Here is an 18913-nt window from a genome sequence, read left to right on the forward strand (position 1 = left end):
CCTGGGGGGGAAAAGAAGGAACCAGGAAGTATTTCCGGATTTTAAAAAATTGGCTGGGGCTAGCAATCCAGTTTCCAGGACTAACTGGCGCGCCATCTGCTCTCACACGAAGTGGTAACCATAGATCACAGGGCCCACCGGCGTCCAGGACTTAAGAGTTCGCCCGGGCAAGCCTGGGCAGCTTCGCTTCCGCACAGGTTGCCGGGCGGGTGGCGGCGGCAGCATCCAGGGGGGCTGTGTGTGTGTATCGTTTTTCCAAAGCCCATCTGGTCTTCCCTCCCCTGCCTGCGCTCGCGGTCTTCTGGCGCGGTAAAGCTCTGGGATCGAGCGGGTCTTTTATGCATAACAAAGGAGCCCTGGGCCTCCGCCTCCCGCCGCCCTGCGCCGCCCCCACCTAGGTTTCCCGCGGCCGCCCGGGCCCGCGTCCCCAGCAGGAATTGGCTCCCAGGCCCGAGGTTTCCAGGTACCCGGAAGGAGGAGGGGGTCGAGGCGGCAACAATTGGGCGGGTGTGGGCGAAACGCGCGACCCGGAGCGCCAAGACTCCGAGGGGCGGCGAGCCCGGGCCGTGCTGCCGCGCGATTGGCCGGGGCCATCCCAGCCAGCCACCGCTGATTGGTGGATTCTCAAATTCGGTCTCAAGGCGCCAGAGGAGGTGTTTTAGCGGGGACTGCAATCCAGGCAGGAGTCGTGTTCGGCGGGTCGGAGCGCAGGCGCTTCCCGGACGCCACGGGGTCCCCGCCAGCGTAGTGCCTTCAGAGCGGGTGTCTGCGCCCCTCACTTTGCCTTCCCGATGTCTCCGTCAGGCTGCTGATCACTGCACAGGCGTCCCGCAACCGTGTGGGGCAGTGGGGGTCTCTGGAGAGGCAAAAAGCCTCCTTCGCAAAGCGGGAGTAAGTAAGCGTGTGGCTTCAGCGTTGGTGGGGAGGCGGGAACTGGGGGGGAAAAGGGGTTTTCTCCTGTGCTGCCAGCCTTTCCCTTCCCGACTGTGGGGCAGCCGGGTGTTCGTCTGCGGGACCCGGCAGGGGCTGTGCGGTCTCCAACTCTCCCTCCTGCCAGGCTGTACAGGGGAGTTTCCCCTTCCCAAGATATCGGTATTTTCTTTGGATGAGTTTATCTTGGGGGTCTGCCTTGGAGACCTGGGAGCGAGCTGCGCCCAGAGCTGAGCGGGTTTGAGCTGAGCGATCAGGTTTCCTTTACCCCCACCCCCTAATTCAAACTCCCTCTTAGCAAAATTCCTCCCAATTCTTTGCGCCAAAATTAACTGACCCGGGAGACCCTCTACTTTATGACAGATTGGCCCAACAACCTCCTCTCTTGGTAACTTCGTTTTTGCACTGGTGGCTTTGCAGAAAGAATGGCTGCTTTTATCGATTTTTTTTTCTTTCTACATTTTCAGTAATTACTAAGCACACTTTAGGTGTTGGTATTTATTAATGGGAGTCTAAGTAAAAAATGGAGGGTGGTTTTAGAGAGAAGTGGAAATTCCCAGGAATCATTTTGGGAAGGGGAAGTTCATGTTCACCAACAGTGAATAGATGCTTTTGCTAGGGCAGAAAATATTTAATTGTAAAATCATTTTTCTAATTCAATTGTGCTTTACAGATGGAGATAAATTGTTTAACACTAAAAGACTTGATCAACCCCAGGCAGCCCAGACTAGATTTTACAGTTGAAGATGGAGAAAATGCACAAAAGGTAAGCACCACACATGTACCTTAATTTCTAAGGTGTTAAGGAGACTGATGTCTAAACCAACTAGCTATTTCAGTATGGCACTTGTATTTGTCTTACAAGCATCCTAATTATAAAATATTTTTTTTAAAAAATGGGATTACCCAAGCCATTATTGTTTTCATTTCTAATCTCAGTCATTGTGCAGTAGAAAGAGAAACTAGGTTAACCAACTCAAATAAATCACAGAGATGCTGGACACAGTAATCCAAAGTTTGTTATACAGTTGTCAAGGCTGGCTTGGCTAATGCTTTGTCAGAATGTTAAGCCTCGGGTCTAGGAAAATAAGACTTTTGTAATTACGAATGCTGGATTATTAAAGTTCTGTGAAATGTTGTCTTCATACCAGCGATCCTAGAGACTGATGCAGTCCTGAGAGTAGGACTCCTGGGTGCCACAGGGGAGGATGAAGTGACTCAGCCATGTGAACAGTTGGCAGTGCTCCTGCTAGTTTTGCACTGAGCCACCTCTTCCCTTTTTGTACCTCTTCTGATCTCCATGATAGATCATGGTGGTGTCTCTAAGGAAGGTTATGAAAAAAATTGGACATCACTATATCAAAGCCACCACCTTGGACACAGCAGCATTGTTACACCAATTATCCCATGTGGCACTAGAAAAGTTGGGTAGCTTATTAGCTTTGAATATCTGAGTATTTGTAAGTAAAGGCAAAATAGATACAACACACCCTGTCTTAGAAACTCTTTTTTTGTGTGCTTTAGGAGCAACGGTGAACCTGCCAGGTTGCAAACAACTTGTTTTAGCGGCCTATAAGAATACTTAAGAGTTGTTGATGTTGGGTAGATGAGAAACTGTGTGCTTCTCCAGCAGTTGATTTATTTTTATTTTTTTGTCAGGATCAGAGCTATATTAACACTTCAATCTTTTAAATAGAGCTTTTTTTTTAAGAAAAAAAAAATTACCTATATGACAAGAGGGTAGAAATGTCTAAATTTTACGCGTATAGCAGAGCAAAATGTTGTCTTTTCCTTTACAATTTGAATGGTTGAGCCTTCAGAGAATTATGTACATTTATATAAAAATTTGAGCCTGTCTGCCAAGAACCATCAAGACAGATCCTTTTATTATGTTTAGCACCAGTAAGCCATGAGTCCAGTTGTACTTTCATAACATAGCAAAAATGGAAAAAACTGGAAGGACTCAAAAGACACTGGAAATGTAGTTGAAATATTGGAAATCGAATGCATGAATAGGATATTTTTCCTTTGATTTGACCTGGCAACTGAAGGTGACCTCAGTGAGAGCTGTGGATCACAGCTGACTATGGTTGTTTTAGAAACCCTTGGAAACCACACATACACACAGATATATTTAAACACACATACGCACACACACATATATACATACTTTTTGTTTGTTTTTGAGGCAGAGAGAGCACTCATGAGCCCCCATCTACTAGTTCATTCCCTAAATATCTGCAAAGATTGGGTTGGGCCAAGCCAAAGCCAAGATCCAGGAATCCAGCCCGGCTCTCAAAGGTGGTAAGGACCCAACCACATGAGTCACTGTCTTTTGCCTTCCTGTATGTGGAATTGGAGCTAGGACTCAACCGAGACACTTCAGTATGGGATGCAGGTATCTTAACTGGTACCTTAGCCAGTATGCCAAATACCTACTCCCAAAATATATTATTTGAGATGACATCATCCAGATAATACCTGGGTCAGAAGTGGGACCAAAACTAACATATTTTTAGCATCCAACCTATTTATCCATAGTCTTGCTGCTGGTCCTATATTAATAATGAACATTTGTGAAGTAGTTCACAAATGACTGCTTTAACTTTGTTATCTCAGATAATATTCCCAGGAAGTCTGGGTGGTAAGCCAATGTATCTCATCTCCATTTCTGTATAAGGACTGGAAGACTAATAGGCTACATTTCACCAAGCCTTCTAGTCAAGGAAGTGACTTCCTAGATGTTGCAGGTTAATAGCTATCAGAGTTTTATGTACAGTTTAGAGAGTGCTCTTGGAATCAATACCTAAGGACAAGAAGAGCATGGAAGGCATAGCAAAACGACTGGAAGAGAAGTGGAGCTGTGGAAGTTGGGTTTACCCTAAGGAAAATTCCCAAATGTGAAGTGGTCCTGAGTTGGAGCAAGGAGGCCAGGCTTTTACTTATTAGAGCTGTTTATACCAGCCATTCTGAGTCCAATCCAGGACTCCCAAGAAGGGGCAATCATGGACTTGTCAGCCCTCTGTAGCCAAGACAATTTGATAAAGGGATTGTTGTTTGTATTACTTTGAGCAGCTACGGAACAAGTAAGTCATTTGTGAAGAGATCTGGATGTAGCTCAGTGTCTGCTACACAGCTGGGTAGCCTTGTAAGAAAGTCTCAGACCCCTTAATTATACATATAAAAACTTACACCCAGACAGAATAAGCAATATGTCTACTATCAAGAAGATATAAATGAGTGGTGGTTAGTCTTGGTGATTAAGACACTGGTTAGGATGCCCATGTCCCACATCCAAGTACCTGGGTTTCACTCCTGGCTCCAGCACCTGATTCTAGCTTCCTGCTCACACTCTGGGGGACTCTGATAGTGGCTTAAGTTGTTGAGTTTCTGCCACCCGCAGGAGAGACCTAGATTGGGTTCCTGATTCCTGGTGTCCAACAAGCCCAGTCCTGGCCACTGCAGGCATTTGGGGAGTACAACAGCTAAGAGTTTTCATTTCTCTCTTTGCCTACCTCTTAAAACTTCTTAAAAGATGGAAATAGCAGAGTCACACATCAGGTTTGCAAATTTCCATTCTAATCCCTTTCGTACTACCATATTTAGTATTAGGGGAGTAAGACAGAATGGAGAGGGAAGGACTAGACTACAATTGACTTTCTTCCACCCAAGACCTCAGAACACAGCTTGCTTCGCACTTTCCCTTTTGATGTAGAGATAAGTACAATCATAACCTAACACATGAGCTAACTTCCCTCCTGCTTTGAAGTATTACTTTAACTGTAGTGAAAATATATCAAAGTACATGAGTCCATTCTAAACCACTCCACTAGGAAGAAAGTTGGAATTCATTGGTCCTGTGAGGACTGCTAAGAAGCAGTAGAGAAGATGCACCCAGCTTTGCTAAGCCATCCCCTCCTCTACCATGAAGATACCTTTTGGAATAACTAGATAACCAGGGCATAGTGTTCTGTGTGCATCTGTAATGGGAAGGCAATGTATCCCAAATTGTGAGCAGTAAGATAAGTGGAACTCGCTTCCTGTCCTCCACAGTTACACAGTCTCATTACTGAGACATGACACATACCCAGGAAGTAAATTGCAATATGCTGTGTATATTAGCTCCAACTGCCAGAGGGAATGATAATACAGAAAGGAAAGATGGGGAAAGCTATTTTATTGAGTGCTCACTGTATGCCAGAGACTATTTTTAGAATTCTTTGAGGTCGGTATTTTTACAAATTTCATTTTCAGTTGTAAGAGTTAAAGTACAGTGAGGTGGGAAGGAACCTGTCCCTGCTCACAGGGCTGATAAGTAGCAGAAGCAGGTAAGCTGGCTCTAATTCTTACATATGTCGCTGCTTCCCCATATAGCCTCTCCCTAGACAATCTTTGGGTATCAGTGACCTGCCGCTCTGGGAAAGACAACTTTCTCCCAGTTTACACCCATGAAAGGCTCATGTTTAAATGCAGAATTTCCAGAACATCTGTTTTTAGCTGTTTCTTTTAGACCAATGATTTTTGCCTTGGATGAAGTTTTATGAGGGCACTTCATAAAGTTAATGGACTAACGTGCAAAAAGTTTTCAGATCCACACATACTTTTCCCATAATATACACTGTTCACAAAGTTTTGGAAGACCTCTCATATGTGACCTTAGGTAGTTACTGACCCTTTTTGTGCTTCAATTTCTTCATTGGTGGACTGGAAAGATGATAGTATATATGCCACCAGATCGGATGAAAAGTTCATGCACATAAAGTATGTGAAACAGGGTCTGGCATCTATTGAAATGCTTAATAATTTCCATGAGAGTTCATTTGTGAAATGAACATAGGTGGGCAGAAGCAGCACTCTGGGCTGGGATCTTACTTCTGCTACTGCTATGGCAGACATCAGCCCAATCTCCTGGCTGCCCTTGCGTGAGGATGGGATGTTACATGGCTGCAGCACCTGCCAGTCTGAGGAATAACAGTTAGCTTGTGAGCACAACCTCTGCTCTTCCCGGTTGTCATTTACCTCTTCACCTGTTGTTTATATAGTTAGCACTTTTTATTTAAATCACTGCTCAGCCAAAATTGAGCATGTGGTTGCTGTAGAGCAAAATGTGTACTGATAATTAAATCCTCTACTTTCATAATTACGTAAGATATTGTTGACTGGAAGTAAATCTTACTACAGAAGAAGCAGAATCTTTCTATGAATTAATTATTTTAGAGGAAATAAATTTTTATGAATTACTGGCTTGTTTCAAAGGTGGATCTGTATACTTAGTGTTTTTTCATGGTGGGCTCATCATTCATCTTTTCTGCATAAGTCTATCCCCCAAGTGTTGTCTAGGGGCAGGTGTTTATCCACAAACTATTACCAAGGCTGCAAAACCTAAGAGCAAAATTTAGGAATTAAACATTTAGAAGTTCCAAAAGCAATCTACTGTTGCCAGTGGGCCATCTAAGTCTCTGATCAGTGGTTTCATGTAGGTTAGTTTGACAAACTCAAGTGGCAGATCACTTGTGAGGCAGATACAGATTAGTCTTACAAAGTGGAATTGCATGTCAGTATGCAGAGTCTGAAAATCAAACACTGGTCCTTTACTACAGATAGTAGTCCAGATAGAGAAACAGTGTTCTGACACAACAACATTAGATTGTTCTGTAGATTTGCTTAAGATGTGGTGTTTCCTTGGATGGTTTTCCATTAACTGATATTACTACTCTTTCAGCGCTGGTGAACATTGAAGTACAAAAGCACAATTGCTGTTCACTAGCTAATGAAACTGGTAAACAGTGTTTTTAAGAACATAGCACTCAGAAGGAACATGGATTTCATCCACATTGGTTTTCTTCATCTCTGATTATTATAAACATTGGCCAATTATAACTACAACTATGACTCTGACAGAGATGGCATAAAAAATGTTTAAAAGGAAGAACAGATTACAACCTATTTCTCATTTTAGAACCACTCAATAACCCGTGAATCTTTCTGTCTTATCATTAGTCCTGGTACTTTTCAGCCCTGAACATATGACCTTGTTTGTATTTTCGAGTGTTACAGAATGATGGAAGCAAATTGCATTTTTAGTTTATACTTGTCTTTGTTCATCCTTGCTAAAAAGTCTCTTTTTTTTCTGTCTTAATAGGAAAATATATTTACTGATCGCTCAAGGATGGTCCCAAAGACTCCAATCAAAAATGAACCAATTGATTTATCAAAGCAAAAAATCTTTACTCCAGAAAGAAATCCCATTACTCCAGTCAAGCTTGTTGACAAGCAGCAGGCAGAACCATGGACACCTACAGCAAACCTGAAGATGCTCATTAGTGCTGCCAGCCCAGACATAAGGGACAGGGAGAAGAAAAAGGAACTGTTTAGACCCATTGAAAACAAGCATGATGCATTTACAGAATCTCTCCAGGTAAACATGCTAAAGACTAGTAAAGAACTGAAAAATTGTGTTTTAATATTAAAAAAATGTGGAATTCTCATTATGTTGGTTCCTGTTGAGACAAAAGTAGTATTAAAATTAATATCTTTATTTAAACCTGAAATCTTGCCTTATACCTTATTTTCATTATAAACTCTTCTGTATGATACTCCTGTGGCCCACATACATTTGAAAATAATATTTTTTTAAGTATACATCTTAAAACTTTGTCATGGAATCCATGATTCTGGATTTTTAATGTTTCTGCAAGTACTACTGTGAATTTTAATTTTGTGCTGATATAAAAGATAATATTAAGCTAGATATTTTTGGTCCAGGAAATTCCACTGTTGTCATATGTGGTTCAATTCAGTGGTTTGGGGCTTTACCAAAATCAGAACAGTACTGTTAATTTGCATCAGAATACCTATTCTCTTCATTTTGTGTTTATGATTTCTTGGCCATACTTAACTCACTATGTTACATATGTATGCATTTTGGGGGAAAGGAGTTAGGATCTGTAAAACAGTATCCATAAAGTATACAGGTTTGAGTAACTTGATTTTGTTTTTTGGTTTTTGGTTTGTTTGTTTGTTTCAGTCAGCATACATCCATTTGTGTTTTTCTGTGTGGTCATACTTCTCATTTTTAGTGCTCTATGGTATTCCATTGCATGTACATATCATTATCCACTCTTGTTTATTGCCACTTTGGTTGTTTATGTAATTATGAAGTTACGATATGCCTGTTCTTGATTTCTAGTGATTACAGGCCAAAATTTGTCTAAGACAATGGTTTTCAAAATGTGATTCAGGGATTTCAGTGTCCCATGGATTATTTCTGGGGATCAAGGAAGTCTAAACTGTTTTGATAATACTACTGAAATACTGGCTGTTTGAACTTTTTTTTTTTTTTTTTTTTTAGTGTACTGTGGAGTCTTATACTATATTATGTTGATATTGCAACAGATTGAATAAAAACTAAACTTGGGGCCCAGCATGGTAGCCTAGCAGCTAACGTCCTAGCCTTGCATACACCAGAATCCTATATGGTTGCCAGTTCTAATCCCTGCAGCCCCACTTCCCATCCAGCTCTGCTTGTGGCATGGGAAAGCAGTGGAGGATGGCTCAAAGCCTTGGGATTCTGCACCCATGTTGGAGAGCCAGAAATTTCCAGGCTCCTGGCTTTGGATCAGCGCAGCACCGGCCATTGCAGCCATTTGGGGAGTGAATCATTGAACAGAATACTTAACTCTCTGTCTCTCCTCTGTATGTCTGCCTTTTCAGTATAAAATAAATCTTTTAAAAAAAGAAACAAAGCAAACATGATAATCCAGTTCTCTTATGAAGCCAGGACTGAAGAAACTTGAAATAATATCTAAACTTAGCCTTTTTCACTAAACATTTCGTTTCTGTTTAAATTCCTTGAGTTTTTTTTTTTGTTTTGTTTTGTTTTTTAAGATATGTTTATTTTTATTGGAAAGGCAGATTTACAGAAAGAAGAGAAAGAACTTCCTTCTGCTGGTTTACAACCCAAGTGGCCACAAAGGCTGGAGCTGGGCCAGTCTGAAGCCTGGGGTCAGGAGCTTCTTCCGGGTCTCCCACAGAGGTGCATGGTTCCAACACTTGGGCCATACTTTGCTGCTTTCCTAGGCCATAAGCAGGGAGCTGGATGAGAAGTGGAACAGCCAGGACACAAATTGGTACCCATATGGGATCCTGGTTCTTTTAAGGCAAGGATTTAGCCAATGAATCATCAGGCTGGGCCCCTCTACTTAAGTTTATTACAGTCAATATCAGTACATAAAACCAGTAAACATGAAATAATTTCTTAAGAATATAAAGAGATTCTGGGCCCTGCGCGATAGCCTAGCAGCTAAAGTCCTCATCTTGAACATACCGGGATCTCATATGGATGCCTGTTCTAGTCCCAGCGGCCCCACTTCCCAGCCAGCCCCGTTTCTGGCCTGGGAAAGCAGTCAAGGATGGCCTAAAGCTTTCAGACCCTGCACCCATGTGGGAGACCCGGAGGAAGCCTCTTCGCTCCTGGCATTGGATCGGCTCAGCTATGGCCATTGGTGCCGCTTGGGGAATGAACCATCAGATGGAAGATCTTTTTCTCTGTCTCTCCTCTTCTCTGTATATCTGAATTTCCAATAAAAATAAATAGATCTTAAAAAAGAAAGTTGGAGAACTGAGCTATATATACACTTAGTGGAATTACTAAGTCATTAAGTTTATGTTCACAGGATAATTCCAAATGGCTTTTCAAAATGCTGTTTGTTTCCACTGGCAATGTGTAAACATTTGTTGATCTCCATAGTAGATAATGTCTACAACACTAATCTCTGCCAACATAATGGTAATACAATTTGTGTCAGTGTGATACATTCATTTTCCTTTCCTTGATTACTCATGAGTTCAGTTTGCATATGGTTACTGGTCACCAGATTTCTTTCCTCCTGTGCAGTGCCTGTTTCTGTTCTTTGTTCATTTTTATTGGGTTATGTTTTTTTCATTACTGATCTGTAGGAACTGATTATGTATTCTTGATACTGAAGCTAATTCCTAAGAGTACTTCTATATATAAAGAAATGGATATTGTTGTATAGCAGGTTAAGCCACCACTCGGGATACTTATTGGACCCCTGCCTTCCATATTAGAGAGTTGGTTGTACTTCTCTGCTCCAACCAGCCCTGGTTCCAGGGATTTGAGGGGTGAACCATTGGATGGAAGATCTTTCTTCTTTCCCTTCTCTGTCTTTCAAATAGTTGAAAACAAACGTTAAAACAGGCAATCTCTCCCTATCCCAAAGTTAAAAAGATATTCTCCTGTATTTTCTTCATTTAAAATTACCGTGTATGTTTAATTTGAGATTGCTTTTGGTATACTGGAGTCTGGAATACAGCTTTGGTTTTTTTCTGCATGGTCAGTTATCTCTGTCCCATGTATTAAGTAGTTTCTTCCTCTTGTGATACACCACCACCTCTCTCAGGTGCCTTAAGTTTCATATATATGTATGTCTGTTTCAGTTGCCTATCTCTGCACCAGTGTCAACCTTGATATGGAGCAAAGCAGGACCCTCACCTTTCTTTTCTTCATCATCTATGGGCTCTTTTTAGTTCTTTATTTTTCCATACATACTCTAGGTTGAATTTTAGTTGGAATTATGTTAAATCTATGCATTATTCTGAGAATTAACCTCTTTGTGGTGCTGTGTTCCCATTCATTAAAACACATGCTGCTCCAAAATTCTGTCATTTTTCTGGTTTATTACTAATGGTTTATTAATTCTCTATTACTGTTATATGGAAATGCAACTATTTTGTTTTGTGTTGAACTTCGCTAAGTTCTTAGACTATTATTTTTAATAATGTGATCGAAGCTTTTTTTATGTGAAAGTCTCATGTTCTACAGAGTGAAAATTCGCTATTCCTTCCCAATCTCTGCCTCAATTTTTTTTTCTTGTCCTCAGGTTCTTACTGGGCTCTCTAATATGATGTGGAAGAGGGTTAATCAGAGTAGATATATTTACATTTTCTTGATTTTAGGGCAGTGTTTACAATGTTCTGTTAGATGTTTGATTTTGGCTTTTCATGAATACACTTTATTAAAGGAATTCCTGGTTTTCTAAGGACATTTTTGAAATCATCAATGAGTCTTAAATTTATTAGATGTTTTCTCTGAGTCTTTAGAGATAATCATATCACTTTTATCTTTGAATATGTTTATTGAAAAGCCTTGTATTTTCTTGGGGCTTAAATAGAGAGCCCTTTTCACAGATCAGTTAGTGAGTCAAGAATGGTAATTTCATGTACTTAAACATTAGAAATAATGAAGATGAATGTGACTTAACTACTCTCGTTCAGTTTCATCAACCTTTCGTTAATTATAAAACAGAAAACTGGTGATACAGAATAGGCCAGTGCTTTTCAAACTTCAAGATTCTACTGCACCAGTTCTGGGATGAGGCCCAAGATTCTGCATCTCTAACAAAATTCCAGGAAGCTGATTCCACAATTCTAAGAAGCACACTAGTATTCAGGGTGGAGATCTATCAATGACCACGTTTTGCATGTGCCAAAAAAAAAAACAAAAACTTATCCAGTGGACTGAGTCTCAGATTGCAAAAGAGATTTTTAAAATTCAGTTCTCAGAATATGACTGGTTAAACATGAATCACAAACAGATTAGGAAATGTATTCTGGCCAGAATCTTAGATGGTTTACATTTGAATATTCCCTCCAGATAACCAGTACCAACCATTGCAATCTCTCCTTTAGAATATTAATTGTGAACATCTTTTCTCCCCCTTTTTTCTGTCTTCTGTAGCTTGATGTTGTTGGGGACAGTGCTGTTGATGAATTTGAAAGACAAAGGCCAAGCAGAAAACAAAAAAGTTTAGGACTCCTGTGCCAGAAGTTTCTAGCGCGTTATCCAAGTTATCCCTTATCAACTGAAAAAACTACCATCTCCCTAGATGAAGTTGCTGTCAGTCTTGGTATGTATCACCAGATTACTGTCTCAAGTTGCAGTGGGGAAACCGGTTTCCTTGGGCATGTGGAAGTCTTCAGGTTCCCTCCACAGCAGCAAGAACAGGGGAGCAGGCAGAGCTTCCTTTGTCATTATCAAATTTCTCTTCCTTATACAAAGGATTCTAGGGAGGCTGCTGAAAAATTCCAGGGTTGTTAGCCTTAGTAATTTTGTTAAAAAGCAATAGTTTTTTTGTGGCATATATAATATATCATATTTTAAATTCATCTTCAGATTGATTTAAGTAGTGTTTAGAAATATATCTTTGTTTTTCATAATGCTTCTAAGAAATCAGGACTGGTATTATTCCTGTTTGTAAAGCAGAATTTGAGAACCTGAGAATTATGTTTGAACTCCATAGCTTGACAGTCTGGAAGGCTGTCAAACTTGAAAAAGCACATCAGGACAGAGACAGCCGAGCCTTACAACAAAGAGGAGCACATGTGCTCACATGGCATGACTGTGTGTGTATACCATGCCGCTGCTGCAGAATAGAGACCCCTAGTGGACATGGACTACAGTTAGTCTCAGGATATATTTATGTGGGTAATTCTGAAAAAGCAGAAATCACAATGATTTCAAAGTGTCAGAGTATTCTGTTTTAAATTGCAAAGTTTTGGGCCCAGAACAATGGCTCAGTGGCTAAATCCTTGCCTTGTAAGTGCTGGAGTCCCATATGGGTGCTGGTTTGTGTTTGGCTGCTGTACTTCCCATCCAGCTCCCTGCATGTGGCCTTAGGAAAGCAGTGTAGAGAATGACCCAGGGCCTTGGGACCCTGCACCCACATGGGAGACCCAAGGATGCTCCTGGCTTCTGGCTTCTGGCTTCAGATCGGCTCAGCTGCAAGTATTGCAATTACTTGGGGAGTGAACCAGAAGACAGAGGGTTTTCTGTCTCTCCATCTTGTAAGTCTACCTTTCCAAGAAAAATAAAGAAATAAATCTTCTTGAAAAATAAAAAATTGGAAGATTTTATATATAGGAAATAGAAAATTCTGGGAAAAAAAACAGCCAAATAAGTAAATGACCAATTAGATTTTTATGTTCTTAGTTCAAGAGAAATGTTCCCCAGGAGGTGGTTACTAATGTGAGTTATTTCAAGCAACAAAGAAGATTTTGATTATTGGAAACTGAAATGAAGAGACAATAAGTTGTGGTAGGAAGGCCATAGGGTGGACTTTGGGCTAGACATGAAGCCTACCTCATCAACTTATAGGCCATAAGAACTTTGAAAAGCTAATAGAGCTTTACTTATTATTTTTGGTCTGTAATGAAGGAACTATAGTACCTACAATGTAGAGACATAGCAGAGTTAGGGAAACGCTAGCACCAGACATTTTTTTAGTGTCTGACCTGGGTAGCTCTTTCATCTGTTTCTAATAAAAAATATTTTCTACTAAAATCTTACTAGGATTCTTGTGTGCTACTTTCCTGTCAGATTCTAGAACTGGGAGGAGGAAGTAGAGTACTAAAGTGGGGAGTCATTTCGTATATAAGACAGTGTTCTAGGACTGGTGACAATCAGAATGACATGAGAGTGAACCAGCTGAACCGGCTGGGTAAGGTGAAACTAGTAACAGGGTCATGGAAACAAGTCTTACAAAAGAAGATGAGGTGAGGGAAAAACAACATCATGTTTCCAGTGTCCTTTCCATTGGGGCTCAGGAAGCCTACTTCCCCCATAAATCCAGTTTCTACCAAGATGTCTTGTGCTGCTGTTATGGAAGACATAAGACGTTAGAGGGTTAAGTTACAGGCCCCACAGGAAAAACAGGGGCACCTAGTTTCAAGGGGCTGCAGGTTATCCTGATTCTTGTATTATGGCTGCCTCTTGTTGCTGGTCTCCAGAGAGTTTTACAGCAGTTCATCTGATCACCTGCCAAATGAGCATTTCCTCTTTCTTCATGTGAGACTCAAATGGGGTCCATTCCTGGAAGCTGTTTCTCTTGGGGTTAAGTCCCAACTCACTACTCCATCTCATGTTATAGGCTGTAGGACTAGGGTACAGAGCGTATTACACTATTTCCCAGATTCTGGTGCCATGTGGATTTGACAATGATATTATGGGTATGAATTTAAAGAACTGGAAAATAGGAGAGCCTACGAAGCTATTTTAGTCAGTGGAAAATAGCACATCTTAGGTAGCTATTTTAATGGACTGAGAGTTGTTCTTGATAAAGTCCACTGGGAACTAAGGAAAGCACAGAAACATTTGGTAATAGGATGACCTCAATATAAAAGTAGAAGTCTGAATGCAGGGAAAATCTTCTGATAGCAAGCCTCCAGAGTAAACTATAGGTCTTGGTACTTGTGAACCAGAACTTTGTAGTGCACCTGCTAATGATACAGCTGAACTCAGTCCAGGATGTATAGATGAATGATTATTCAGACAAATGACTGCCACAGTAGTTTTCACCAAAATCACCTACTAAGCACTCATTGGGGATATCAAGCATCATCTCACTCTGCTGGTGGTGTTCAGAAACTTGTGTTTTTTCCTTCTTGGGCTGTCTGGCCACTAGATGGAGACTTAACAGCTTATTATCAAATATAAAATGACAAAACAGCTTGGCATATGACTAGCTCTGGGGTGTCTCAGTTGCATTCACATGACATTCCTAAAGGGAAGGTGTGTAGATATTACTTTGTAAGCAAGATATAATATATGAAAACAAACTGGCGGGCCTGGCAGCGTGGCCTAGCGGCTAAAGTTCTCGCCTTGAATGCGCCAGGATCCCATATGGGCGCCAGTTCTAATCCCGGCAGCTCCACTTCCCATCCAGCTCCCTGCTTGTGGCCTGGGAAAGCAGTCGAGGACAGCCCAAAGCTTTGGGACCCTGCACCTGTGTGGGAGACCAGGAAGAGGTTCCTGGATCCTGGTTTCAAATCAGCATAGCATCAGCCGTTGCGCTCACTTGGGGAATGAGTCACTGGACGGAAGATCTTCCTCTCTGTCTCTCCTCCTCTCTGTATCTCTGACTTTCCAATAAATAAATAAATCTTTAAAAAAAAAAAAAAAAGAAAGAAAGAAAACAAGCTGGGAGAAAGAACCAGGCAGTTCTGGATGAAGGACTGCTGGCTGCTTCTGCCAGAGCCTTCTAACAGGCATCTGGCAGTGAAGCCTGAGCTTCCTAAGGGTGACAGAGCCCTTCAGAGTCATGAGCTGAACCGTCCTAATAATAGACTGTGAAATGTTTCTTCCGTGCATGACATAGAAGTTCCTCAGCTCCTGATTTTTCATTATGATTCTGCATTTTTCTCATTTTAAATCAGTAGAGGGCCAGAAGCTAGTCACTGAGTATTTCCTGATTTTATAACAGCCTTTGGCAAGAGAAAGGAATTACAGCATCTTTTTAGGTGGTCTGTTTCTCTGCAAGATGCCTGGAGGCTTTTGTTATGATACATAGCTGAGGGGAAAAGGGCCTGTGGCACAATAGAATAGTCATAGACTTGAGAATATCAAAACCTGTCTCTACTGTGACCTCTTATGCTAGCTGGAATTTTAGGTATCTCCAATGCTATGCAGAAAGCATTTAGGTACAGTTAACATCTATTGGGAAGCCTTTACATTTATGTTCATTTTAAATCCTGATTAGTTTATAGGATAAATATTAAGACTTGGGAAAATAATGAAACTAGGCGATCTAACCATACATATTTCTACCAAATTTGGTATTTATAGCTGTTTGGAAGTGTTGGGAAAGTGTGTGTAGGAAGTTGATGAACTTCATGTACAACTTATACTAGGATCTCTGTGCTTCACTTTTGGGCTCCTTGGCAGAATGTGTTGGATGGGAATACAATCAGGGTTGTTGATGGCCACAGTGACCAAAGGATGCTGGTAGGTAGCACCAGCATGGCTATTGACTGCTCTTGCCATTTGAGAAGGATACTCCTTTCTTCCAGTTCTCTGGAAACTGAGTTATTAGACTCCCAAGTTTCCAGTCATAATATGAAACACTTGCCATCATTACTGAGCCATTAAAAGTTATCAGGATAGTTTTTCCATTGTCCCAAACTCCAACAACGAAATGGCAGTTGATGGAAATAGTTTGTTCTATAGTCTGCATAATTAGAAGTACAAATCAAAATCAACTGTCCATTCATCAAGTGTCTGTCAAGACCAGCAGTGGTTTCCTAAAAGAGTAAAAGTCAGTTGCTATGTTCTAGATGTTATACAGATAGAATTATCATCATCTCTAAATATATGTTTTATCCTTGATCATTTTGGAGGATTGGGTATCAAGAAGAAAAAAGAAACATTTCCATTGCTTCTTTTCTTACTATTTGAATTTAATTATTGTGTACTCTTGCTGAATGTGACAATGGGCACAATACAAAGTAATTCACAGACATGATCATGGCCCTCAGTGAATTTATGAAATTTCAGAAATGTTTGGCTTCATCATGTCTGTTGCTTCTGTTTGTCCAAACAGGTGTTGAAAGGAGACGCATCTATGACATTGTAAATGTGTTAGAGTCACTGCATCTGGTCAGCCGGGTGGCCAAGAATCAGTATGGCTGGCATGGAAGGCACAGCTTGTCCAAAACCCTAAGGAACCTCCAGAGATTAGGAGAGGAGCAGAAATATGAAGAACAGATGGCATTCCTCCAACAGAAAGAGCTGGACCTGATGGAATATAAATTTGGAGAACATAAAAAAGATGGCTATCTGGACTCTCAGGATCAACAGTTGTTGGATTTCTCAGAACCCGACTACCCCTCATGTGAGTTTGTTGGAGCCTTGCAAGTGGTGTCTCTCCTGAAGAGATTCCCTGTGGAATTAGGAAGTGGCAGATTGACAGCCTGCGAAAAAGATGTCCTCTATACTCTCTGCTCAAGAAAGCAAAACAGAAATAAAAACAGATGGCTCCCCACTCAACCTGGCTTAAAACTTGTCGAATGTTTGGGGCCACCCAATCAACCTGGCTTAAAACCCTGTGTAGTGAAAGTTCACTTGGTGTTTGGCAGATTTGAGCTGTACATCACCCACAGTGCTCCCATTTTAGATCTAATAGCCCTGTGCTATTTTCTTTTTATGAGTTGTTTAGTAACATTTATCATGAATGAATTTTCTTTTTAAATAATTGTATTTAGTTATGTATTGGAGTAGATTACTTAGGAAAAACAGTCCCTATCAGAAAATGTTAAGAAGAAAGGCTGATAACCTCAGTTTTCATTTGGTACAAAAATTTGATTTCGATCTGCATTCACCACCACCACCCCCAGTTCATATTTTTCTCCTTTTATAGCCATTTTTACTACCTCACCTGTTTCAAAGATGACATAGTACAGGCATCAGTCACATTTCAGTTACAAATACAAAAAATAGAAATGGAAAGATATGGGCCTGTTTTCTGCTTTATTCGTGACCTCATGCTTTTCATTCCACCCCATGGCCAGTCCTTATCCTAACTACCAAGAAACACAGCTATCTCTATTAGGGTTTGTCTGCCACCCAGTGGAACACACACTTTATCGGTCTCCTATTTAGATATGGCTTATTGATTCACCTGTTTCTGAAAAGAAATAGAAGAGATGGACATCTACTGTTGTTTGGATTATGGACACAGAGAAGTAAAACAAAGTCCTCACCTTTGAGAGGAGAGCTAGGTCTGGAAACAGTTGCAGACCCCACCCTGTCCTCTGATCTTTCTCCATTATTCTGTTCAAAACATTGCTTCAGGAAAACTTCATGGGTTCTGTCAAAATGATGTGTAAATAGGAAGTATTATGAGAAGGTTACTATGGTCATTTTCAGATTTTAGGCCAAATGTGGAATAATTTTATCAGCTGTTAAGAAAACCTGTTTTGTTTCTTTAGGAACTGAGCTTATGTGGGTCCAATATGCTGCTAACTATGAAGTTCATCTTTCCATCTGTCGGTAGAAGTACACAGTTCTGACAAAGTGTAAGAACAGCCTTTCTTGTGGTAAACCTATGATTTTGATGTTTTGTTTCATTTCCTTTGTAGCATCTGCACACAGTAGGAAAGACAAATCTCTGAGGATCATGAGCCAGAAGTTTGTCATGCTGTTCCTGGTCTCTAAAACCAAGATAGTTACCCTGGATATGGCTGCCAAAATACTGATAGAAGAAAGCCAGGATACCCCAGACCACAGTAAATTTAAAAGTAAGATTTTTCATCTAAATCATCCACTTAACAACACAGAAGGGATTGGGTTTCGTATGCTGCTGTCTTCTGCCTCTGAGATAATGTGTGTGTGACTTAATAAATCTGCTCATTTAGAGTTAGAATTCCTCTTTAGCTGTTACATGCCTTGTTCGAGGGTTCTGGTGGACCATGAGAAGTACGGTGCCATCCTTAACATCAGGGAGAATATGAATTTCTTTGCATTTTTCTCTATTTTTGCTTGCATTCAAGATAGAATGTCTGAGTTTTCTTTCCCCTTTTCTCCCCACCCCCTGCATACTACTCTGAAGGGTGGAGATGGGAGTTGTCTACAGGTAAGACCCAGAAGAATGGCCAGGGAAGGGTGGTGGGACATGGCTGCTGGGCTGGGAGAGTTCAAAATTCACACCCAGCAAATCTTTCTTCGTGTTGAGTTTGGACCCTGTGCCACTGTCCTAAGAAACCCTGAAATCAGTGCTCTCTGACTTTTTGTTTACACATGGATTGGCAGTCACCTGTGGAATGGCTGGATAAAGTCCAGCCCTATCTGAATTGAAAGGAAAGTTGCATTGAGGTGAATGACTGATGTTTCTGGACAATAATAAAGCTCCTTTGCTTCAGCTGAGTGCTGAGGTAAAGTGGACTTCCTTCCTGCTAATCAACTTAAATAGCAATTACTTTGTGGTCATCATCCTTCCTGTTTAATGTGTCTCCTCCTCCTCCTCCTGAATTTTTCCTCTAGCTGTGCCTTAAAATCTCTTTAAAATTCAGGGAGTGCACCCACCACACAGCCCTCTCCGCTCGCTGGGTGAGAGATCTCCCGAGTTTCCAGTGAGGAGCTGTCTGTCTGTTTAGCACAGTGTCTCCTAACCTTGCATTCTGTGCATTCTGT

General features: G+C 41.0%; 1 protein-coding gene across 1 annotated transcript in view; it reads left to right on the forward strand.

Moving 5' to 3' along the window:
- The first annotated feature begins 674 nt into the window (after positions 1-674).
- The window catches only part of E2F7 (E2F transcription factor 7), a 30496-nt gene continuing 12257 nt past the window's right edge, over positions 675-18913 (forward strand). Inside the window, exons 1-6 of the mRNA XM_040989981.1 lie at positions 675-891; positions 1604-1696; positions 7073-7348; positions 11690-11858; positions 16326-16616; positions 17863-18021. Of these exons, the coding sequence (XP_040845915.1) occupies positions 1604-1696; positions 7073-7348; positions 11690-11858; positions 16326-16616; positions 17863-18021 (988 nt within the window). The 5' untranslated portion in view covers positions 675-891. The remainder of the gene's footprint in view (positions 892-1603; positions 1697-7072; positions 7349-11689; positions 11859-16325; positions 16617-17862; positions 18022-18913) is intronic.

This window comes from Ochotona curzoniae, unplaced genomic scaffold, assembly GCF_017591425.1.
Source record: "Ochotona curzoniae isolate NIBS_2020 unplaced genomic scaffold, NIBS_Ocur_1.0 contig_1014, whole genome shotgun sequence".
In the NCBI taxonomy this organism is placed as follows: domain Eukaryota; kingdom Metazoa; phylum Chordata; class Mammalia; order Lagomorpha; family Ochotonidae; genus Ochotona; species Ochotona curzoniae.